Source organism: Balaenoptera acutorostrata, chromosome 15 (genome assembly GCF_949987535.1).
Source record: "Balaenoptera acutorostrata chromosome 15, mBalAcu1.1, whole genome shotgun sequence".
NCBI lineage: Eukaryota > Metazoa > Chordata > Mammalia > Artiodactyla > Balaenopteridae > Balaenoptera > Balaenoptera acutorostrata.
The window spans coordinates 60,743,383-60,768,103 of record NC_080078.1 but is presented as its reverse complement, the minus strand read 5'-3'; the positions used below and the strand labels follow the sequence as shown (position 1 = coordinate 60,768,103).

Here is a 24,721-nt window from a genome sequence, read left to right as displayed (position 1 = left end):
CCACCCAGAGGTGTAGGGGGAGGCTAGGCTCTACACAGCTGGGCTCAGCTCCAGGCAGAGCCAGATCCCCAGAGCTTGAGAACAGTGTTTAGGGCCTGGCAGTGCAGTCCCACCCCTGACGAGCTCAGGCGAGCTTCCTACCTGTCTGCCTGCCAAGTCGCTTAGTTGCTGACTTCCCCTGGAAAACACTAATTACAGCACGGCTCCCCCAGGCCCTGGCTCTGTGATCTGTCAGAGCCCCGCAGCTTTGGGGCAGTAGCTGCAGTCTCTGAACCAGTACTGTTGCCCCCTCTGCTTTCCCCTGGGCTGGGAGGACAGAAAACAGAGGGATAGACCACAGGAAAGCTGAAACTGCTCACGAAACAGTCCCACCCGTCCATTCAGTGGTTCTTTGAGAACCACTGGACCAGCAGCATCCGCATCACCCGGGACCTTGTTAGAAATGCAGATTCTCAGATCTTACCTGAGACCTACTGAATCAGAAACTCTGGGGGTGGGGCCCTGGGATCTATGTTTTAACAGTCCTTCCAGGTGAGGATGATACCTGCTCAGCTCTGATTCCTGTTCAGCTGTGGCCGGAAGGTGGGGGCTGTGGAGAGGTGATTATAAAGTAGGGTGCGTTGAAGCACAGGTTCAGAGAAACCCTCCTTCAAATCCAGACTCTGCCGATGTCTTAGCATGTGATCTTGGGCAGGTCATTTTTGTAATTGAATAGATATTTACTGATAACCTACTGTTCACTATTAAGGCCCTGGGGCCGCAGTGCTGGGAGAAAACAATGACAACAGCCAACATCTTTTCCCAGATTAACTCATTTCCCTTACAAGAGACCTTTCAGGTCTGGTTCCATCAATCCCTGAATCTGGGTAAGTGAGGCACAGATGGGCACAGTAACCGGCCCGACGGCTAGTCTGAGGCAGTGCTGGGGTTTGAGCCATAGGATGTGCTCCCACGGCCGGGCACTGGGCCCCAGGGCTAGGCTGACCTGCAGCTAGTTAAGGAGATGGACAACATGCAATGCAGATGCACAACGCTGGCAAGTCGTGATGCATGCAATGAAGACAAAAGAAAGTAGGGAAGGAGGTAGAGCACATTGGGGTGGGGGGAGATGACTTTTAAAAGGGTGGTCTGGCAAGGTGACCTGTGAGCAGAGATCCCTCCAAGGCAGCTTAGAGGAATTATGAGTACCCAGGTGTGGTTTGAATATGTCGCAAAAATATGCCTGTAAAGCACAGTAGATGCTGAACAAACGGGAACTGTCGGTATTATTTGGAGAACTGAGTTCAAATCCTAACCGGCTTGGTCACTCACTAGCTGTGTGTCCCATGTCCGAGCAAGTCACTCCATCCCTCTGAACTGCAGTTTCTGTGACCTCTGGAGATGACCCACCTATGGGTCAGAGAACAGAGCCAGGTACAGTGAGGACAGTCCCTCCTCCGGTCCCCACCGGCTTCTCTCCAGTCCCTCAGCAGCTCCTCTCTGGGGCGGTCGGTTCCCTGATCCAGGCTGCCCAGGAGCCCTTGCTGGTTTTATTTTTATTGCTCTGGCTCCACAGCTGAGGCCTCTAACTCCAAATGGCTCCTCTTGCCCAGAAAAATAGGTCGTTGGCAGCTCCGGCCTCATGACAGGCTCCACACAAAGGTGGCTGGCGGGCCTGCGTGTTGACGCCAAGCCCAGGGTGACGGGAAACGAGGAGAAGAGTCCACAGGGCTGGTGCCCGGCAGCACTGGGTCCCTGCAGGTTCCTGCGTGCCCTGGCAGAGTGACCCTGGTCCAGTCGCTTTCTGTCCCTGGGCTTGTTTCCTCACCTCTGGAGACATAGTGGGGTTGCTAAGGCTTCGAAGACATCAAAGGGCCTGGTACACACGGGGCACCATCACCCCACCTGCGGAGGCAAACTCCAGATATGCTCCCACCACAGTTGCTTTCACATTTGTGCCACCACCGACCCCTTGATGAGGGGTAGACCTTGTTATTCTTATTTCACAGATGAAGAGACAGGCTCATAAAACAAATTTTCCCCAAGTCCAATGAGTCAAATAGGCAGTCTTGACTTCAAGGCCCTGACCCTCCCCTCCACACACTCATTCAAATCTTCTTTCCACAGATGCTGGACAACAGGGGAGGGACGTGGGCTGACCCCTGGCTGCTGAGTGGAGAACAGACAAGGGTAGGAAGAAGGAGCCCAGGTGGGAGATGATGCAGGCTCAGACCCAGGTGGTAGGTAGCAGGGAGGGGTGAGGAGTGCTTTGGTTCTGGATGTGGCGGGAAGGTCCAGCCCGGGGATGTGCTGACACATTACCCCAGGGAGTGACAGAGAGTTGAGGACCAATGCCTGGATGGAGACACCTCTGGCTCCAGCTCACATTTTTCAGGTCTTTGCCCAAATATCACCTCTTCTGAGGCCTCCCCTAATGCTCTCCTCTCTCATTAGCCCTGGGCCCCTACCCTGCTTTATTTACCCTGCAGCCTATCCCCATCCCACAGACTAGCTATTTTACAGACTGACTTGCTTGCCTCACCAGAATGTCAGTTCCTTGGGGTGGGGTTTTTGCCTGTTTTTCCCAACTGCTGCATCCCCAGTGCCCAGCCTGCTATGAAGGGGGGCTGATTCACCTCAATTATCTGCCATAATCTGTGTGACCTCAGGCAAATTGTCCCCCCACCTCAGTATATCCAGCTGCCCATTGGTCTCAGTGACTTCCCAGCCCTGACAGTCAGCCACGGGTGACTTTTATGTGGATGCTGGGTCAGGAGAACAAGGCCAGGGCCCCCACGTGGGGCGGAGGTGAGGGTGTTGGGAAGCCCTGCTGGGCGCCCTGGCCTAAGGTGCTACATATAAATAGCAGCTGGTTCCACTATTATCCTTCCCTAATCCGCAGTTTCCTAATCCCGGGCAGGTTTGTGTGTGTGTGTGTGTACAGTGAACAGCAGAGCCTTCTGGAAGCCCAGGCCAGAGGCTGCCTCATCTCTGACCTTCAGCAGCAGCCCCGGGCCCCACTTCCACCCAGATGGATCCGGGTGATGGATTTTCCCAGAAGCCCCACTGGTCACCTTCCTGGTCTCAGTCACAAGTGGCCTTGAACAGTTAGAGACTCCCTACCCTCACCTCAGATACTACGAGGACCCTAGAAAAACTCCTCATTGGTGTCCTGATTCCACACTCCCTGCCCTCCAGCCCACTCTCCACTTATAGCCAGAGTGGCCTTTTAAACACATAAGTCAGACCATGCTTAACACCCGCCAACGATTTCTTTCCTGCAGAATAAATGCAGGTGCTTTAGCAAGGCCTGCAAGGCCACCCAGCTGGACCACTCTCCCCCATCCTTCACTCGTTCCCCTCCAGCCAAGCTGGCCCCTGGGCCTTTATATGTGCTGGTCCCTCTTCCTGGAACAAATCCCCAAATCCTCACCTTGCTGCCCCTCTGTGATTTAGCTCCCAGCTTCTCGGGAGGCCTTACCCCTATCTAAATGAGTGCACCCTTCTCACTGTGTAAGCTCGACCTTCTGTTGTTCATTAATTATTTCTGCTTGTCTACCTATCTGTCTCCCCACTAGAATGTAAATTCCTTGCAGACAGGGACATGGCGTGGGTCATTGCTGTACTCTCCCACCCAAAGAAAAGAAAATCCCCTTGCACTTCAAATACTGCCCAGATCCCTGTGGGTTCCCAAGGACTGCTGTCAAATGCTTGACTTATTTATCAAACGCTATGTGGCACTTGGTACATGCCAGGCACTTTTTAAAGTGTTGTATAAATATTAATTCATCTAAACCTCACACCAGTCTTTTTAGGTTGATACTCCTGTTGGCCTCATTTCAGATGAAGAAACTGAGCCACAAAAATGACAAGGTATTTTCTCAAGTCTACACAGTTCACAAGAGGTGGCTGGCAGGATTTGAACCTAGGCAGCACCCTGCCTGCCTCCTTGTCTTAGCACCATACCAGGACCAGGCACTCGACAGGGAGGCTGGGGTAGGGTCCGGGGAGGTGCGGGAGAAGTGGGGGCTGTCACTGTACAAAGATCTTTAGCCTGGGAATCAGAAATTCAAATCTGGTTTCTACCCAGGCCTTGCTGTGTGGCCTTGGGCAAGTCCCCTCCCTCCCTGAGCCTCAATCCCCACTCAGTTTATCGGACTGGCCCTTCTCCCACCTTGCTTGATATCGTCCTAACGGCTTTTTGAAGCCAAACTGGCTATTGTTATTTACAATTAGCAGAGGGTCTTGGTCTCCCTTCCCTCCCATAGTCTGGAGCCTTCTTTGTCCGGGTGACCAGAGGATTCCCACCTGCTATGTCTGGCCTGGCTGCTATTGGGTACACAGTTTTCCCTCAAAGAAGGGGAGAAACAGAGAGAGAGATTGAGAAAGGGAGAATGGTTGCTTTTTTCTCACCAGCAGGCTCTGTCCTGCCTCCAGTCCTCTGGCCCCTGCTCTCCTCCCATCCCCTCATCTTCCTCACCGCCAGCCATCTTCCTGAAGCCCAGGCCTTCAAGTTCCCCCTGGCCCCGCACCCCTGCCTGGGCCTTCTGCACCCCTGAATCAGCCAGCCTTGACAGAGAGGAACCTCGCTTAAGAGAGCCCACCTCCCCAGGGAGGCCCGGACCCTTCCCTTCGGGTTTCCTGGCCACAGCCCCTCTTCTACTCCCTCTCCTCCCCGCAAGCTTTTCCAGGCGGTACTGAAGTCCTTCCTACACACACGCTATTTTTGTACCATCACTCTCTCCTTCCTCCCCCCCTTCCCCCTACCTTCACTTACTTCCTGCTTTTCCTTCACCTCGGCCCAGCTCTGAAAGAATCTGGGCCCCTCTGGCCCTCACCCACCCCGAGAGGGGCCTTCGGCTTTGGGGCACAGGGGCAGGGCCACTGGGGAGGGGCGAAAGGCAGGCTCCCCCTTCCTTCACTCCCCCGCTCCTTCGCCGCCTCCAGCCTCCCGCGGCGGGAAGCGGGGGACTGGCCGCGGCCGGAGTCCGGAGGCGAGGGGAGGCCGGCCGCAACTTCCCCAGTCCACCTTAAGAGGACGATGTAACCGGCTCGCGGCGCTGACCTTAGAAAAACAAGTTTGCGCAAAGTGGAGCGAGGGGCCCGGGCTCTGGGCAGCCCCGGCGGCTCTTCCACCGTCTCGCAGCCCTCGCCGGCCCGGCGGCGCAGGTCCGAGCCCGGCTGGCCGAAGGAGGGGGCGAGGGGGAGGCGGTTCGGGGTCCGGGGCCGCCACGCGGGCTTCTGAACTGGCACAGCGTCGGAGCCCGGGCTCTGGGTCCAGTCCCGAGCCGAGCGGTGCGCCCCCGGCGGGGGCCGCAGCCTGGGCCCGGGCGGGGGTGCCGGGGCCGCGCGCGCCGCCCTCCCTCCCGGGGCGCGCAGCCGGCGGGCGCTCAGCTGAGGTGCCTGCCGGGCTGGAGCCCCGCAGCTTCCCGCGCGGCCGGCGGGAGGAGGGGGAGGGGAAGGGGAAGGAGGGCGGGGGCCGTGGCCGGGACTGTGGGCCAGAGGAGGCGAGCCACGGCGGCGCGAGGAGCCCGGGCGGGGCAGGTGGGCAGCGGCGGGGGCGGCCGGGCCCGCTGCCCCTCGCCCTGCCCTCGCGTCGGTCCTCCCTCTCCCGCGCTGTCTCGATCTGCGCGCCGCCTTGCTCACTCCGAGCTCGCTCGCTCGCTCGCTCGCTCTCTCCCCCTCTCTCGCCTCTCTGTGTCTCTGGCTCTCTGCCTGGCTCCCTTGGGTCTGTTTCCCTCTCCTGCCGCTTCTTTCGGGCCGTCCCTGGCTTCGTTTCTCGCGTGCTTGGGGTCTCTCCCCCTCTCCGTCTCTCGATCTCTCCGGGGGGCGGGGGGTTCTCCGAAAATCGCGGCGCTGACGGCGGCTCCTAAGCCGCTCCAGGCGCCCGTACCGGGGAGGTGGGGGCGGGGGGGAGCCCGGCCGCGAGGAGAGGAGAGAGGAGAGGGGGGAGCCTTAGTCATTTCCCCGCTCCAGTCCGCGCCCGCCCGAGCGCGCACTCACGGCCGCTCTCCCTCCTCGCTCCGCAGCCGCGGCCCATGGAGCCCGCCCGGCCGGCCCCCGGCCGCCTCAGGCCGCTGCTCTGCCTGCTGCTCGCTGCGTCCAGCGCCTGGTCAGGTAAGCACCCCCACCCCCCACCGCTGCCGTCCCCAGATTGCGAGTTCAGGCCTCTCAGACCGCCACTCGGCTAATGTCGAGCAGTAATGGGGGAGAGGTGCCCGTAACCAGGGTTACAGATGCGGAAACTGAGGCCCAGAGAGGGACACGACTTGCCCAAGGTCACACAGCCAAGGATGGAACCCAGTCTCGACTCTGACTGTGCGGCACTATGCTGGGCACCCGGACAGACCCAGATGAGTTGGTTCACCAGCCCCTGCCCAGTCTGATGGCGGAGGCAGCCTGTCAGCGGCTTTCAGAGCAAGGCGCCCCTGGCTTCTCTAGAAGCTCTTATGTTTTCCACATGTTTGACTTCAGGGTCTAAGAGAAGGGGCAGAGGTCCTTCCAGTACTGACGGGATGGAACAGAAGCAGGCTGTTGCAATTAGGGAAGAGTGAGCTATCCCTCTTGTGCGCAGAGTAAAACAGTGTTAGTATGGGGGAGAGAGAGGAAGGGAGGCCAGGGTAGCCCTGGGGTGAGCTGCTGCAATCCACAGATCCTGATGTGAAAACACTGCGGATTGTCCCCGTGGTTGCCAAAGCCTCTCGCTGGATGGTCGTGCTCCCTGCTGCTCTCCGGCCCCTCCTCCTTCCTCCTCCCTTCCCCAGGCTTCCAGGCAACTCCCTGCAGCTCAGGTGCTCTGTGGGGCTGTTACCTGTGGCTCTGAGCATGTCTTTTTGTTGGCCTACATCAAACACCTGGCTGTATCCAGCAGGCGGGCTCAGAAGTCTACCGTGTGTTCGCCAAGGGGTGAGGTCACCATTCAGGAGCCCTGCTTCTTAAAGGGGTTTTGCAGCACCCTGAGTCTCCTGGGAGGGGGTGGGGGGGGGTGGAGAAACTGTGTTAAAGGAGTTGTTGGGGGGAGAATGGGAATCTTGTTTTTTTGGCTCCTTGAAGCTGTGTTGTCAGCAGAGGGGTCTCTGCACCTCCCCTCCCCTAAGGAAGGAGGTAAAGATGAGCTCAGTATACACCTCCCCCCTCCTGCATTTGCCTAGAGACTGGTAACCAGCTGATAGCAGTGAGAAAGGGAGAACTAGCAAACAGTGGGTGGAGGGAGAAGTGGGGGTGGACAGCAGCTTCTCTCTGCCCACAGTTTCCCCTGAACCCACGCAGGCATCCCCCCACCTCCCCTCCCCCAGTCTTTCAATTACAGTTGGGTCCTCTCTGGACAAGAGGAAGCCCTGATAGATTTCATGGCTCTCTGGTGAGCCGATCGCATCTCCGATCTACTCCTTCCTGCCTGAGCCGGCCATTTACACCCAGCAAAAGTCCGAGGCCCTGCCCTGCCGTCCTTCCTGGCCTGGAAGTGCACGAGGGTCTCTCTCAAGTGCTTAATTTTCCTGAAGCAGGGAACTGGGCCCAAGTTAATTTCTAAATGTCTATTCCAGACCCTTCTCTAACCAGGACCCCGTGTGGTTCCATCCCTGGCAAATGAGGGGTGACGCTGATTAACGAGTGGGCAGCTGCCTTTCCCAGGGCTGCCTGGGAACACCAACACCCTTCTCGGGAGGAAATTCTCCCCTTTTGCCTGTAAAAACAATCTATAAAACGGTAAAGGTTAGGCCATAAAACTTCTGTTCCAATCCATTCAGCATCAATAGCCTGAAAAAGTGGGAGCAGCAGAGGGGCAAAGATTAACTTTGAAATAAATAAATCTTAGGAGGTAAGAATAAACTTCTTGGTTGAGGGTGGTGAGGAAGGCGTGTCACCGCCAGAGCTCAAGCATCCCAGCATCCTTCACTCAGTTCTGCGGGGTCCTGGTCACCCTCGCCCGTGGCATGGAATTCACCTGGTTTGGCTGAAGGATGGGGCTTCAGACCCTTCTCTCAGGGCTCCAGGCATGGACTTTATGACAAAGCAGAAGAGAGGCAGGACAGAAGGGCAGGAAGGTAGAAGGAGGCAGTTGTCCAATTTTCTAAGAAAATGGATTTGTTTGAGAAACTCAAATGTCAGGCTTAGGAAGGCAGCTTTGGATTGAATGACTACTAGTGTCTCTGGCAGAACTGTCAGCCTGGGAAGTGTCACATGATTGCTATGGCTTCACATGATCACTGTTTGGAGGGGGCTGGTCATGTGAATTATCTTGGTTGGGGGAGGCAGGGAAAGAAGTTTCTAAAGATTGCTTTCAGCACAAATGCTGCCAAAGGGAAATTCTGAAAAGAGGCTAGTGAAGTCACCAACCTGTGTTCTTGGAGCCAACGTGAGGCCTGTTTCTTCAAACAGCTTCACGGAGGGAGATTGTGAGGCTGGCAGAAGGGCAAGGGGCCGGGGTGGGGACAGCTGGGCAGCCGGATTCTGCAGCACAGCAGCGGTGCCTGACACTGAGCCTGCAGGCTCCTCACTTGGCCCCACCTAGGTCTGGGGACCTCTGGGACCCCTGCTGAACAGGCTTCAGATAAACTCCCATTCACTCCTCGCTCTAACTTGGAGAAGGCCAGGCCAAAATGGGGGTCAGGCTTTGGGGGACAGCTGGCCCTCTGCTGAACCTCTCACCTGTCGGAAGAGGGTAGCGTGCTGGTGACTCCTCTGTACTTTCCTAAGTGGTGAAGTTCATCTCACTTCCTCTTTCACAAGGAGAGAAAGGGGGGCGGAGAGCTCAGTCTGTGGAAGGTCCTTTAAGGCTTTGGTGTTCTCTGGGTACTTTCTTGCCATTAATTATTCCTTTACCAACCCCGTGGAGACTTGTGGTGTGATTCATTCCTTTACTTGCTGTCATCCAGCACGTATGAAGTCCTGATGGGAACCGTGTGTTGAGAGAAGGGAGGAGAACCAATGTTCCTTGAATGTTACCTGTATTCCAGGCTGTGTGCTGAGCGCCTCATCTGCGTAATTCCATCAATCAGCGAAGCAAAGCATGAGTTGGCTGTTATCCCCATTTTGCAGATGAGGAAAATAAAGTCCAGAACTGGGGAAGTAACTTGTCCAAGGAGTAAGTGGTAGGGAGCCTGGATTTTGAATCTTGTCCTCATGGCTAGGCAGCCTTTGAGGGAAGAAATTCAATGACTTAATCAGGGTTACTTAGTCCAAGCTGAAGAGAGCCAGAGGGGCCCCCGCCCAGCTCAGATGGAGGTTTGTGGAAGGGTTCCTTCTGGGGCAGAAGTTTTTAACTGAGCCATGGTCATTTCTCTGAAAGCGCCCAGAGGATGCAAGCACTGGCAGCCCCTTGGTTGTCATAAACGACAGCTCTGGGGGCAGTGTGGCTCCCATCAGAGCCCCCGATCTGGGCTGCCGAGCTCTGGAGGCCCCAGAGCTGGAATCTTCCTCCCTGCATCTTCCTGGTGCCCTTTGCGACAGATGGAGAGGGGGTGTGTGAGAGGAAGGCAGTCTAAAACTGTTGTACAGATCCCACACACGCTCGCTTGCTGCTTCCAATGGCTCCGTGCGACAGATTATTTTCTTATTTGTAGTCCTGGACTGATGGAAGGTGCCCCCCGCTCCGCCTCTTTTTAATGTGCTCAGATTTCTGGTCTGTCAACACAATTCTAATCATGTCACTCCCCTGCTCAAAACTGTTGAGTGGGTCCAAGTTTTCTTTTTTTAAAAAAAAAACCTACAACAAGGCCTGGGCTCCCTCCCTGACAGGCCCTATTTCTCAGCTACATGTTTTCCAAAGAGCTGACCTGTTGAGATGCTGCTAAACGACCAGGTTTCCTCCCTGCAGCCAAAGCTTTCCTGGCAGCTCAACTGCATTGGCACCTAAGAGACCCTGAGAAGGCCTGCAGTTGTAGAAGCCCCAGCCAGACCTTGTTTACTCCAGGGCTCCCCAGACATATGAACAAGAAGCATTGGGTTTGTTTAATGCCCATTAACACACGGCCTAACCCAGTTTGGTAAATGCCTTTGTACAAATCCACACCCTCAGCTGAACTTTCTCATCTCTGTGCCTTCACTTATGCTGTTCCTGCCACCAGAGTTGCCCTTCCCTGTATGTCCCTATCTTCATATGTCTGAATCCTACTCAGCCTTCCATTTGTGCTGCCTCGTGTTCCGTGGGATCTCTTCCTCCTCTGAACGTTCACCCCAGGATTTATCTAAGGCTACTTATCACTTTCCCCTTGCTTTATCACATATGAGTGCATGTTTAACTCTGGTTCACATAGTGGTTCTGCATTGTAGCCTCTCCATGTACAGACACAGCATACCCTACTTGGACAATTTATTGAGCTCTGTGTTTCGGTTTCCTCACCTGTAAAATGGAGATGACATCAACAACTGTATTTCAGGGACTAAGTCAGCCAACCCATGTATAACGCTTGAAGCCATGCCTGGCATGTAGTAAGCGCTCAGTACCAGTTTACTGCACGTTACATTCAACCAGTGTTGTAATCGTCATTGTTTCGTCCTGTTGGGTATTCTCATCTATGGGAGTGGGACTGATGTTGGTAAAACACCCAGCACAGCTCCTTGCACACAGTAGGTGCTCACAGAACAACAAAAGCTGTTGAGAGTGAACACGAGATTGGCATTTTTCCCTGTGGCTTTTGTGCGGTTGGGGAGGACAAGTTGCGCAGAGACCGACCAGCTGGTGTGACGGAATAGTTACTGGGACTGAGCGCCCGCCATGGGCACAGCCTGCCTCTAGGTGTCTCTGTCCGGATCCACAGGGCTGGAATTGTGGATTCCTAGACCTGGAAAGCAGGAGGGGACCTGAGAGAGCCATCAGTCAGCACCTCTTTGTGCAGCTGAGAAAACTGCAGCCCCGAGGGAGGAAGGGACCGGCCAGGCTCACACAGCAGATCCCTGGCAAGGCCTGGGTGGCATGCCAAGCCCCCTGTCATCCAGGCCAAGGCTCTTTAAAACTGAGCTGTGCTGGAAGTTTCCATCGTTAAAGCTAGAAATCTGACAGGATCCCAAATTCCCTGGAAAATACCAAAGTAATAATAATGGGAAACATTGTTTCTGGCCACTTACTGGGCTCAGCACTGGGCATGTATGATCCCAGTGGTACTCAGTTACCCTGGGTGATGTGCATGGTTGCCATCAAATCCATCTGACCAGTGAGGAAACTAGGCTCAGAGAGACAGAGCAACTTGCTCAAGGCCACACAGTAAGTGGCAGAGTCAGGATGACCATAGCACCCATGAGGTACACTCACTAGGCGTCACTTCGCCCTGACAGGTAGAAACACTGAGGCCCTGGGGTACTGGCGTCCTGCCCTCTTGGCGCTCCTCTCATATTTCTGTCAATCAGTGCATCCTTCTGGGAGGCAGAGGCAGCGGGCGTTCCCAAGATGTGTCTCTGTCCCATACTGAAGAAGGAATCATCTATTTTCACAACTGAAACTGCTTTTCTGTTAACTTGGGCGTTCCTGGGACGGGTCTTTTGATGGAGCCTTCCGCAAGGTGGATTTTCCCTGCCAGGTGTCCTGCCAGGCCCTCAGTCCAGAGAGATGCAAAACAGCTGAGGTGGAAGCTGGCCATTATACAGAATTGGCTCTTTGTGTCTGTAAGATTTCCTGGCATGTCCGATTGGGGACGCAGAGTGTGAGATGGCTGCAGAGTAAGCCAGGAGCTGAGGGAGATCAGGTGCCCAGATCAGGGGGAGACTGGAAGCCAGGAGTGAGGGATGAGCCTGCAGGCTAGGGGGCCGGAGCCGGAGCGTGTGGGTGACAATGCCACGGTGGGCTCTAGTGCCCTCATCGTTCAGAGCCTGCAGTGTCCTCCAGAAGTGGCAGCCCATGCTGGAAGAAAGTAGTGCACGGTGTGCTAGGGACCAGCTGAGCTGTGAATCTGTGCTGCCTCTTCCTTATCTTTTTATTTTGGAAAATTTCAAACATTTGCGAGATGAGGAATGGTGTGAGGAACCCCAGCTTCAACACTCATCTGCCATTCATGTTTCACCTGCCCCTCATTTTTCTGGAGGTGGGAGGAGGGGGGAGGATTGTAAAGCAAATGGTAGACATCAGGCATCATTTCATCCATCAATACTTGGATGTGTGCCACTGTCTAATCCTTACAATGAGCCAAAAAGCATAGAATCCTTCATCCCCATTTTATGGATAAGGAAACTGAGATCCCCCAAAGCTGAGTTGGGCTCCTCCCAAGGCCACATAACCAGTGAGAGTTAAATAAAGCTGGATCCAAGGCTTGGTTTACTCAACCACTTTTCCGTCCTTATTATCGTCATTTTAATTACAGATATTCATTCAACAAATATTTTTGAGCATCTATGTGCCAGGGGTGGCTCTAGGTGCTAGGGATACAACCGCAAACAGACAAAAATACCTGCTCTCATGGCACTGACACTCTAGTGAGGAAGGAAAAACAGACCCAAGTAAATATTATGTCAGGTGGAGACAAGTGCCATGCAGAGAACTAAAGCAGGTCGAGGGAATAGAAGGTTGAGTGGGGAGAGAGGGAGGGCCTCTCTGAGTAGTAGAGGACTGCATAAAACTGAGGGAGCAACCATGAGAATATCAGGGGAAGAGCAGGCCACACAGAAGGAGAAGCAAGTGCAAAGGCCCTGAGGCTGGGATGGGTTAGCTGTGTTCCAGGAATAGCCAGTGAGTCTGGACTTAAGGGAGATAGGCAGTAGGGGAGTTAGGAGAGGTCAGGGCCAGACCAAGTAGGATCTGGTTCACTGAGCACTTGACATTGAACATGTGAGGTCATGTGATATGATCATTACTCTGTACATCATCTCATTTAATTCTCACCACACAGTTCTGTAAGATGGAAACTATTATTATACCCATTGGACAGATGAAGAAAGAGAGATTCAGAGAGGTGAAGTGACTTGCCTAAGGTCACACAGCTTATAAGTGCAGAGCTAGGATTTGCGCTCAGACCCCTAAACGCTGTAGCATCCTCATCACTGCTTTCCTGTTTTCACTCTTACCCCCTCCAGTCTCTTTACCCATAGCAGCTGGAGCGAATCAAATCCTCTTTGTCCTTCTCCAAACTTTTCAGTGGTTCCCACTGCCCTTAGAATAAAATCAAACTCCTTACAGTGATCCCTGAGACATGGCATTTTCTGGACCACATCCATCTCTCCAGCCCCAACTAGTACCACACTTGCCTTGCTCCATGGGCTTCAGCCACTGCAGTCTTCTTTTTGGCCTTCATATGCACCAGCTGCTTTCCTACCCCAGGGCTTTTGCACTTGCTGTTCTCTCCTACTGGAACACCTTCCTTGGTCTTTGCTTCCTTCAGGTTTCAGCTGCAATCTCACCTCCTCGGAGATGCCTTTTACAACTGCCCCATTCTAAAAGTAGTTCTGCTTGTTATTCTCTATCGTGGCACCAAATTCGTTTGCACTCCTAGCCATTTCTATATTTGTTTAATTATTTCAGCCCTGTCTCTCCCACTAGAATATAAGCTACATGAGAGTAGGAACTATGTCTGTCTTATTCACTGCTGGGCCTCCTGGGACCTTACACAGGGCCTGGTAACAGTAGGCAGATTAATACATATTGGTTGAATGAAGAAAGATGCTCATTTTTAAAAGGGAGCTCAGAGCCATGAGGTCACACAGGCAGTAACCCTGGTTGGAAGGCAAACCTGTGCTCTAACCACTACACAGTCCTACCTCTGTAACGGGGGCCATGACCACACTGCAAATCCCTGCCTATCGTGCTGAAATAGGGATCCCTAAAATATCAGGAAGCACAAAATATCAGTGCCAGCTGGGATGGAGGTAGGGGCCCAGAAACCCTGGAATTGGTACTTAAATTCTGGCTATACAGAACAGCTTGCCCCAGTGTAGACACCCTGGTGAACCAGCAGGCAAACCATGAAACATGACGCAGTTCGTGCTACGCCCTTTTGGCCTTGATTTGGTTTGGAGGGCCTGACTCGGCGCCAGCCTCCCCCAGAGGGTCTTTCATTGCACAAAGCTGTGTGGTGCAGTGGGTGAAGTTGTGGGTGGAGTCAGACTGCTCCGCAGCCCTGTGACCTTGGACAAGTGGCTGTACCTCTCTGAGCCTCAGTCTTGCCCTCTGTGAAGTGGGGGTGATGACAGCCTGTGTTGCTGGGTCCCTGCGGAGGCTGGTGAAGCCTGTCGTGCTCCTGATGATACGCGTGCTCAGTGCTCATTAACCATCATTACTATGACTGTTATCTTTGTGTGATCACCATTTTATGGTTGGAGCTCTGCAGAGCAGGTGGAGGTCCTGCTCCATCACTTACCAGCCGGGACTTGGAACTCACTACACTGCCCCTCTGGGCCTCAGTTTCCCCTTCTGTGAAGTGGAGGCTCAGCTTGGCTGCTCTCCTGCTGGTCCCTTCCAGCTCGGATGCTCCAGCCAGGATGCCTCTCTCACCCTTCATCTTGATGGTACCCCAGAACCCCTCTCTAGCAGGGGAGGCAGTGGAGAGGTACCCACTGTGTGGCACATTCCTGAGTGAATCCAGCATGTGCCACTTCTTGGCTGTGTGCTCTGGAGCAGGTGTCTTTCCCTGCTCTGAGCCTCAGTTTCCTCATCTGTAAAATGGAAATGCTACCACTCTTTCCTCCCGCACAGGGACTGTTGAGGGTTAAGGGATTTAAGAGCTGTGGAAAGTGCTTTTGTGAACTGCAAAAAGCACTATAAAAGACATCAGCGGATAGTGTCAGCTTGGGGAAAAATCTTGTCCAGAGACTATCTGCTGTGGGCAGCAGAGTGTGCTGAAACCTTGGCAAATGTCATTTAATAAATGCGTGTTCCTTTTAAGGGGGCCTTTATCTCAGCTGGGAAAATGTGTGTACGTCCTTGGCAGCCTGAGAATCCAGAATCCTGAGCCAGAGGGGACCCAGTCACAGGGGGAAGAGCTCGCACGTGACTGACCTCAGTGTTTGAGTCCTGCCTCTGCCCCTTCCCTGCCTGTCAGGGTCTCAGCTTCCTTACCTGTAGGAAGGGGCTGGTGACAACAGCACTTGCTTCACTAGGCCGTCGTAACAGTTAAATAAATGAGGGCTCCCTGTTATGTGACCTCATCCACACGTTGTACCCATGAGACCGTGGCCGGGCATCACCAGGACCTGTCCTAGAGTAACAGCTGGGCCTGGAGGTTGGAAGGACACCACCTGGGTTCTCAGCCTCTCCAAGCCTCACTTCCGGGCCTCAGTTTCTCCCTCTGCAAAATGGGGAGGTGGGAAGGGGGTCCTTAGGTTGTCAAGGAAGTGGATGGTTGGTGTTAGTGCCCCTGCATGCTCTCCCAGCCTCACCTGGCCCCCACCAGGCCTGGCAAATATGAAGGGTGCTTACAGCGCACACGTATCCATAGTTCTTTCCCTGCTGCTTTGCAAACAGGGCTGTGCTGCGAGCATTTCTTCATTGCCTCCAGGTCCCATCTAAACCTAGCAAATGCTCACCGGGGCTCTGACCCTCCCTGCCCCCCGGCCTCCCGCCAACAGTGCATACAGCCTGCCCACAGGTCCAGCTCCAAGTGTTCTTGTGCAGACATTGGGGCAGAGCTAGTTCTGCCTCAGAGAGAATCATTAGCTTCTCAGGCTTAAGGCTGTGATCCTCCGTCATCCTCTTCATCCTTAAATATCCACTGCATGGTAACACTGCCCTGCACCGAGTGCTTCCTCTGTGCCAGGAGCAGCACTGAGCTCTTTACACACATTAGCCTGTTTCATCCTAGAAGAGCCCTAGTGTTATTATTATTATTATTATCATCATCATTCTCATTCTATAGATGGGAAACCGGAAGTCCAAAGGGGTTAAGACACTTCCTGGGGTCTCATGAGTGGCAGAGTTAGAATCCAAACCAGAACATACATTCAACAAATGCCAGGCACTGGTATAAACCTGAAGGAAACTGCAGGGAACAAAACTAAGTCCCTTTCAAAGGGCTTATAAGTAAATCTAGGGTAGGGAGATAGATGCTAATGAAATTGACAAATGCTTGTAATGTGTCAGGTTATATGTATTGTAGATACAGGGTGATATGTGTTGTAGAAAAATAAAGCAGAGCAAGGGACATCGAGGGGGGTAGTGTCTTATATACCATGCCAAGGAAGGCCTCTTAGGCCAGAAGGAGGTGAGGGACCCAATATGCAGATATCTAGGGGATGAGAGTGCCAGGCAGAGAGAATGGCAAGTGCAAAGGCCCTGAGGTGAGTAGAGAATCTGGCATGGTTGAGAGCAAGGCTGCAGGGCCCTGGGGGCCACCGAAAGGATCCTGGGTCTCACTCTGAGTACGGTGAAGGGTGCAGGAGGGTTTTGCACAATGGAATGATGTTACCTTAGGTTTTAGAGGCTCCTCTGGCTGCAGGGAGGATACGTGTTACACAGAGGTGAGGTGGAGGAGCAGGGAAGCCGGTTTGGAAGCTGAGATAAGGATCTAGGTGAGGAACGGTGGTGCAGTAGAGATGCTAGGGAGAGGTCAGAGTCTGGCCAGATCTTGGAAGGTGAGCCAGCAAGCTCTGCTAATAGCTGGCTGTGGGTCAGGAGAAAGATGGGAGTCGAGGAAACGTACAGATCTCAGGCCAGCTCTTCCAACCACTGAACATTTGGCCTTGGGGAGAGAGACGTTGGTACCCCCTTGTTTACAGGTGAGAAAGTGGAGGCTTAAAGAAAAGTGACTCTGCCAAGTCACTCCACTAGGGCTGAGATATACAGGTCTTCTGGCCCCAGAGCCCAAGCTATGGACTGTCCTGGCACCTTAGGAGTTTACCTGCTGCATGGAAGGGGCTACCAGGGTCTGCCCTTTCCCTGCAAGGGTATGGACAGTACCCAGTTCTCTGAGTGCCTGGAGTGGGGGTGAAGGAGAAAGTACCCTGGGCCCACTGGGCCCTCCCCCACCTTATTCACAAGGCCATGTGTATCCTCATTTGTGCTGGTTCCAAGTCAGGTGCTAGTTTCCACCGCAGGACCTGGGGCATCTCCACCTAATGGGTACCAGTAGACTGCTCCCAGTGATGACCTGCGACTGAAGCCATCCTTTCAGGTGCTAGGTTAGCCCAGTCCCTAGCCCTTCCCCAGGTTGCTCACAGCCATTGAGCATGTCCCAAAGACTGCCCTGGTCCCTGAACTGTGCCAAGCCCTTTTCTCTCCTCTGCACCTTTGTGCAGAGGAAGAAAAGTTCCACCTTCTTGAATGCCTTCCCTTCTCCCCAGCCTCTGTCAGCTTTCAAGATGCAGCTCAGGGACCACCACCTCCAGGAAGTCTTCTCAAATCTCACCCCTCTTCCAAAACCCTATCCCCAAGCCTCTTCTTGCTCACTGATCACCCTGCACATGATCATTGCCTGTGTCCGGGACTCTGATCCATCTTACTTGGCTCTGTGTCCTGTGGCATCTAGGACAGGGCCTAGCAATAGAGTGAGGTTTGAAAGGGCATGAATGAATCATTCTGACTCCAGAGGAAAATCAGTGCCTAGCTGCAGCTGGTGCTCCTGAATCAGAGCCCCAGGCTCCCCAATTGGGAACTGCAGAGTCTACACAGCCATCACCCATGCAGCCCCCTCCTGAATGCATCCTGGGAACCGTCTGCCCCACCCAGGGTCATGAGCTTCAGCAGGGCATTTCCAGGCTGGCTTCTTTACCACTGTGCCCTACGGCTAACACCCAGTAAGTAGGTGCTCAGTAAAGTTTTGAGTCTCTGGTCAAGGGCAGGACCCTGTGCCAGGGGCCATGCAGCACTTTGCCCACCAGGAGCCAGATTTGAGGGAAGCATCTCCCCTGCCCTCCTTCCTCTCTCACCACCCTGTATGTGCCAGGCATGTTCACCACTGGGTACACTCACACACTCGGGTGCATGGACACACAGTGTACACAGACAGTGGTCTCCACACACGCTGGGCCCCTGCTCCCCAGCACTTAAAGCACACACACCCTCACATTCACACTCATGTATACACAATTTCCATCGCACACATGCCCTCCCTGCGCACGCACACACACACACACACACACACACACACTTGTGCACACAGCCCACTCCTATCCTCCCCTGCCCACACACACATTCTATGCACCCACATGCTCACACCCCTCCCAGCTATCTATCTGTTCACACCTCAGGTGCAGACAGACCCTCTCATGCCACCAACAGGTTCACACCCACATTCAGATACTCTCCTGGGCACAGTTCACGCCCCCCTCCTGCCCCTGGTCCCTGGTCCTCTTCTGGCACACTTCTGAGCTGCACCAGAGCACGTTCCTGCACACACGAGCATCTTGTGCACATGCCCACCCATGCACATGTGTGTGAACACTTGTCCTTGGCACACTTGTGCACTCGTGTACCCACTCCTGCATCTGCCCTCTTTCACTCCTGTGTGCATACTCCCATCCACACTCCTGCACTACACACTCTCGTACACAGACATCAAATCATAACCCAGAAGATACCAAAGGCAGCACCTGATGAGGCGCTGCTGTGTTGGGGGCATAAACCAGCAGCCCCCTGAGGATGGCCGAAAACGATCGAGGTCAGGAAAGGGGGATGCTGAGCTGCCCCAGCTGTGGGGGCCACGGTGGATGCCATCTTGGCATGCCGAGCCCTGGGCACTGCCAGACCTCCGGCCATAGCCTACCAAGCCCCGGGCTCCTTGAGTTTGTGGAAATCTGAGGGGTAACCTCCAGCCTGTCCCCAAGACCCCTGCTCTGGTGACCCACTGCTTCCAGGGGCAGGCAGGCTCCCATGCAAGTGGCAGTGAGCCGCCCATCAGGGAAAGGCTGGCTCTTGGGAAATGTGCATTTCAGCTTTGCCTCTGCATCCTGATGAAGCAGCAGGAATCACACCCAGAGATCACAGTGGCCCTGTTTCCCTCCCGGCAAGTTTCAGTTCTAAGTTGATTTGTTTTTTCCATTAGAAAAGCATCCATGCTTATTTTTTCACTTCTGATGAAATTGTTTTCATCTTTTCTTAATCTCAAAAACTACACATGATTGTTGTAAAAAAAAAAAAAAATCAAAGATATTTTTCCAAGTCCAATGGTCAGTTTTCAGTCCCCATCTTATTTCATCTCTCACACCCTCCTTGGCCTATTCGTGGAGGACAAAGTGGGCCCGGTGGGGGGGAAGCAGGTCATGGGGAGGGGGCAGGAGATGGGGTCAGAGATGCCAGCAGGAGTCCCTTGTCTAAAGGGTTGGGGCTCAGTCCAAATGTGGCATTGGAGTTATTTCTTTAAAGTCTATCTTGTCTGCTCGTGTGCAAGCCCCATGAGGCCAGGACACAGCCGTTCTGCAGCCCTGAGCTGAGGGCCTGGCTCACAGGAGATTCTGGTAATTCATCACTGTCCACCAATGCTGTGAGCTCCCTGCATCCTGTGGACAGAGTTCCTCTTACAACAAGTACAAGGGGCAGTTCCACCCACTGTGCTGACTTCTTCCATTAGATAACTTACTCACGTGTTTTATTTCATTACTTAATATTTTTCCAAAAGCAACAAATGTTCACTACAAAAAAGAGAGAGAGACTTCAATATATTATTTGCTGTAAAACAGAAAATATGCCTCTCCCCGTGTCCACCCACCGCTGGTGCCACTTCCCAGTCGTAACTTACCTTAACATCGTGATGTTTATCATTCTAGGCCTTTTCTCTAGACAATTCGGTCAGTCAGTCTGCAGATACTTATTGAACATCTGTTCTGCGCCAAGCACTGTATTTTCTTATTACAAAATGGGATACTGTAAATATTCTTTAATAGGCATCCAGTTTAGAAAATCTGAAAATACCCAAAATAGAAGGAAAAAAAGGAAAAACCCATTAGATTCATGATCCAAAGAGATTCATGATCCAAAGAGAGTTGTCTTTTATAGCTTTGTATAGTACCTTGCAGTTGTTTATTTATACGTAGTTTTAGTTTACAATGTCATGATCATACTGAAAGCAGTTTTCCTGCTTTTTTATTGCACAAGTAATACAAACAGAAGACATAAAAGCAAAATCCCTTGGAAGTCTACTACTCACAGTTAATTACTACTAATCTTTAATATCAGATATACATTTTTTTCAAAACTAGAAGTTTGGGATCACACTGAAAACATCACTCAGGAACTGACTCTGATCTTGTAATCCATTTCTGTGTCCGTAATTATAATCCTTACATGTAGGCTTGGTCATCATGTGAGTTCGTCATCAGGGGATCAAGAGCCTCCTTTTCTTGGAAATTAGAATATTTCCAATTTTTTATTTTTATAACAACACCTGAATGAATGAAACAAAATGTTTGCACATATCCTTAGTAACCTGAGTATGATCTTACATATTTATTCACTCATATTTTAACAACATCAAAATGTTGATCACAGTTATCGTTGATGGTATTCTATGAGATTATTATTTTCTTTTTATACTTTTTGTTTTCTCTAAATGCTTTGCAATAAACAGATCTTTATTTGCTAACCACAGTATCATTTAAAATTATGCCATGCAAAAATTTCCAGACTACTACAGTTTCACAGTGATGGTTTTTTATGGCTACCTGTAATTCCATCTAGTGGACAGGCCGCTGTTCACTTAACCATCCCCTGTCACTGGCCACTTGGGTTTTTTTCCCAACTTTTTCAAGATCATTACATGGGAACCCCACTCCATATTCGGGGTCATGTCCTCATGGAACAGCCCAGCAAAGGCTGGAGAACAGCTTTCACACCTGTGGTACCTCCTGCCACACTGCTTTCCCGAAAGGACGTGCCAGTCTCCATTCCCACCAGCATCATGTGACGATGTCCAGCTGCCCTCCTCTCCCAGAGACAGTTCAGGCTGCTAAACCAGCGCTTTCTCTGCCAGGAGGGCAGGAGAGAGCGGGAAATGGGTTTGTCAGTGATGCCAGCATGATGACCCCAGGCCCAGAACCGCAGGAGTGATTTTTAACAAGGCCGATTCCCAGAACAGAACCTGCAGAGAAGAAGAAAAGCAAGCAAGCGAGGGAAAGACTCTGCTGGAACACACACACACACACACACACACACACACACACACGCAGATTAAAATAATATTTGGCACTTCTGTCGCACTTTTAAAATTCTTCAAACGCTTTATAAACACTAGCTAATTAATTAAGCCTCCTAAATCTGGCTGCAGTTGGTGGAGAGAGCTTGAGAGGAGCTAAAAAAGGCGGGGTGGGGGGGGCAGTCCCACACAACTCCAGATTTTATTGTCGCCTCCTGGCTGTGACTGCAGGCCTCCGGCGGCAGCACAAGAATAGCCCTGCCCCAGCCGCAGGCCTGGCTCCACACCTCCTCTCCTGCTCCCGGCTCCCTCGCCAGCTGCTGACTCACAGCCCTGTGCGATGGTATGGATAAGGATAATAATAACCATCATTGATTGCGTGTCTATGGGCCAGGCACAGTCCCGGGCTCCAGGCTCGCCATCTCCCAGATCTGCCTGTGACAGTCCCTTTAACAGATGAAGAAAGAGCTTCAGGGAGAGGATTTGCCCAGGAGCAAGTGAAATCCCTCCTTCCTTCATTAATGCGTTCATTCAACGTGTATTTATCAAGGGCCCGGTGTGTGCCAGGCAGTGTTCTAGGCAGGGGGCTGGAAACACTTCCTTGTGGATCCTGCATCCTGCTTGGGGGGAACATGACAACCCAGAGAAAATCAAGTATATAATAATGTATCTGTGATCATAATGGGAACAGAAACTAAAGTTTAACCAGCACCTGTGCTGCAGGCACTTACGTCTGACTGTGTCCTCATGACTATCTTGGGGGGGTGGGTGCCAGTACCGCACTTTGTGGAGGACGGAGTGGAGGCCCCGGGAGGGCGGGTGCTGAGCTGGCTAAGGGGGGACCGTGCTCTCACCCGAGTCTGCAGGCCCAGCGCGCATGCTTCCTGCCGGTGGCAGTTCTAGCCTAGTCTCCAATGGAGAAGGCAGACCCTTCGGGAATGGTCCTGGCTGGATGCTCTTGGCAGCTGTTGCTGCCGCCTGGGATCTCTCGGGGCCCCTGCCTGCCTCTGTGGGCCTCCTCCGTGTGCCTCTCACACACCTGGTCAACAGTTCTACCCCAAGCCCCTGTCCTCTGCAGACAGTGGTTTCTTCCCTGCACCATGAGGGTCAGGCTGTCCTCAGGCTGCCACTCTGCATTTCCACTCACTGGCCATGAGAAACGGGCAATCCCTGGCATGGGAGTCAGGGCTGGGACCACAGGAAGGGGATGAGAGGCCCGTCCTGAGGCCCTGGGCTTACCTGCAGTGAAGGAGTCTGTGGCTGGGTAAATTCACAAGGTCTCTCTGCAGCTCAGCCAGAGGTGAGGGGCTGCTCGGGGCATCAACTGCAACCCTGTCCAAAGTACAAGGCAAGGTGGCCTCGGTCAGGACAGGACAGGGTCACATCAAAGGTCAACCAGGCAGAGACCAGTTGGCGCATCTGCATCTCTGCCAGTCTGCTGCCCCTCCGTGTCTCTGTCTTATTCTCTCTTTCCCCCCGCCTCCTTCTCAGCCTCTCACTCCGTCTCTGTCTGTCTGCCCCTCCCTCTGCCCATCTCGGTGGTTCTCTCTCTGTCTCTGTGTGTGTGTGTGTATGTGTGTGTTTCTCCAAGGTCTTCATGATCTGTCCTTTCTGCCCAGCCCACACCTTGTTCAGAATCGAGGCCCCGGCTGCACCTCACTCCAAGCATCTACAGCACCTCTCACAGCATCTTCACCAGGCCCGTCCATCTTCCTCCTGTGTCCCCCTCCCTCCCAACCTCCTCTACTGGGAGTCCCTGTTCATGTACCCCAGTCCTCTCCAATCTGGGGCTCAGGTCCCTCCCCACCGCCAACCTCTAGGACCCCTTCCAGCTGTCCAGCCTGGGAGCCCTTGAGGCCCGACCTGGGTCCAGCCCCTGTGTGTCCCAGCATCCAGCCCGGGCCTGGCCTGAAGGAGCATTAGCGAGATCTGGTGGGAGTGAAGTTTGAGCAGCTGACCCTCCTCGTTTATTCATTGTGTGATGACAGTAGCTTCCCCTGTGCCCAGCCTGGTGCTAAGTGACTTCTGCGTGTGACCTCATTTTCTTTTCAGAACACGCAGAGGCCTGGGGGTGGTCTACCCATCTTGTAGATGAGGAAACTGATACTAAAGCAATGCATAAACTCAGGTCATGGGTGAATAAAAAACGAGCCAGGTCTCAAACCAGTTCAGATGGCTCCAAAGACCAGACCCTTCTTTTTGACACTGTCCTGGCCTAGGCATGTTGTTTGTTCCTCCTAGAGATCCGTGGAGACGGGGCCATAGTAACTGACAGATGAGGAGACTGAGGCTCAGAGGGCAGTAAAGGGACCTGCCCAAACTAAAGGCGTCACGCAATACCCAGTGTGCAGTTATCGAGCATGCTCACAGGCCTCCCTGTGGGATCTTCACGGTCGCCTGAGTGATGGCCAAGGTCACACAGCAATAAGCCTTGAGCCGGGACTCACACCCAAGTCCTTGTACTTCACAAGTCCACGGCCTGGACAAGCCCCAACTGCTGAGTACTTTTCCAGGGCCTGCTTCCTGAGCCAGACCCAAAACAGAATCTAAGCTCCTTGTAGAGCCCCCCCGCACACCATGCTGCCACCGACCTCTGAGCCTTTGCCCAGGCTGCTCCCTCTCTCAGGAACACTGTGCCCCTTTCTTTATTCCTGGTCAATTCAGATTTGAATTGAGAGCCCAGTTCAGACATGACTTCCAGAGCGGGCTCAAGTACTCAAACCTACTCTCTGCCACATTATTTAAGCTCTCTATGCCTCACTTTCCTCTCTTGTATTAGGGTCTCAACGTTACAGGCTCATTGTGCAGCTTACATGTGATACACGTGCAAGGTGCTGAGTTCAGGTGTGGCTCATGGTGCACGAAGTCAATGAAAACTGTTGTTGATAAACACTTGAGAAAACCTACAGGATCACATAAGGATGAATAAGTAACTGGATTGTGTTTCCCTCCAGGAGTGGCAGGTGAGAACGAGCTGCAGGTGATTCAGCCTGAGCGGTCAGTTTCAGTTGCAGCAGGAGAGACGGCCACTCTCCACTGCAAAGTGACCTCCCTGCTCCCCGTGGGGCCCTTCAAGTGGTTCAGGGGCACAGGGCCAGGCCGAGAGTTAATCTACAGTCTCAAAGGAGGCACCTTCCCTCGAGTAACAAATGTTTCAGATACTACAAGGAGAAACAACACGGACTTCTCCATCCGCATCAGTAACATCACCCCAGCAGACACCGGTATGTACTACTGTGTGAAGTTCAAGAGAGCAAGCCCTGACGTGGAGGTTAAGTCTGGACCAGGCACTCATCTCACTGTGAGTGGTGAGTATGGCCTGGGTCTCCTTTGTCCCCCTGGTCTGTGACAGCAAGTCAACAAGAATGCCCTCCACCCTTTGAGAAAAAAGAAAAAAAAAAAAGAATCAAGTGCAGCAGTGGGTGCTTATATCATGATCTGATTTCACTCCCTTCTACAGATCAGGGAAACTGAGGCCTGCAGAGGTCGTGCTACTTGCCAAAGGCCCCACAACTGGTAAAGCTGGGGAAAGTCTGGAACCCCAGTCTGCCTGGCTCCACAGCCCTTGCCTTTTCCATCCCGTCTAGCCCTTTGGTTCCAGGGATGAGGGAACTGAAAGTCTGAGTGACTTGCCCCGTCACAGCCCAGGTATCACCTCCTGCCTCCAGAGAGTGCTCCCCTCCATGTGGCTGAGTCTTCTCTTTATTTAGCACCTATTGAGCACCTACTGTGTGCCAGGCCCTGCTCCAGATGTTGTG

At 53.1% G+C, this 24,721-nt stretch overlaps 1 protein-coding gene across 2 annotated transcripts in view; it reads left to right on the top strand.

The window, feature by feature from the left end:
* The first annotated feature begins 5,007 nt into the window (after positions 1 to 5,007).
* Positions 5,008 to 24,721, top strand: part of SIRPA (signal regulatory protein alpha) — a 42,645-nt gene continuing 22,931 nt past the window's right edge. Inside the window, exons 1-3 of one of the 2 annotated variants that reach the window (XM_057530226.1) lie at positions 5,008 to 5,148; positions 6,009 to 6,096; positions 23,918 to 24,271. In XM_057530226.1, the coding sequence (XP_057386209.1) occupies positions 6,018 to 6,096; positions 23,918 to 24,271 (433 nt within the window). In that variant the 5' untranslated portion in view covers positions 5,008 to 5,148; positions 6,009 to 6,017. Of the gene's footprint in view, positions 5,149 to 5,415; positions 5,524 to 6,008; positions 6,097 to 23,917; positions 24,272 to 24,721 lie in introns of those variants that run through there. The other variant, XM_057530227.1, reaches the window with a different exon arrangement.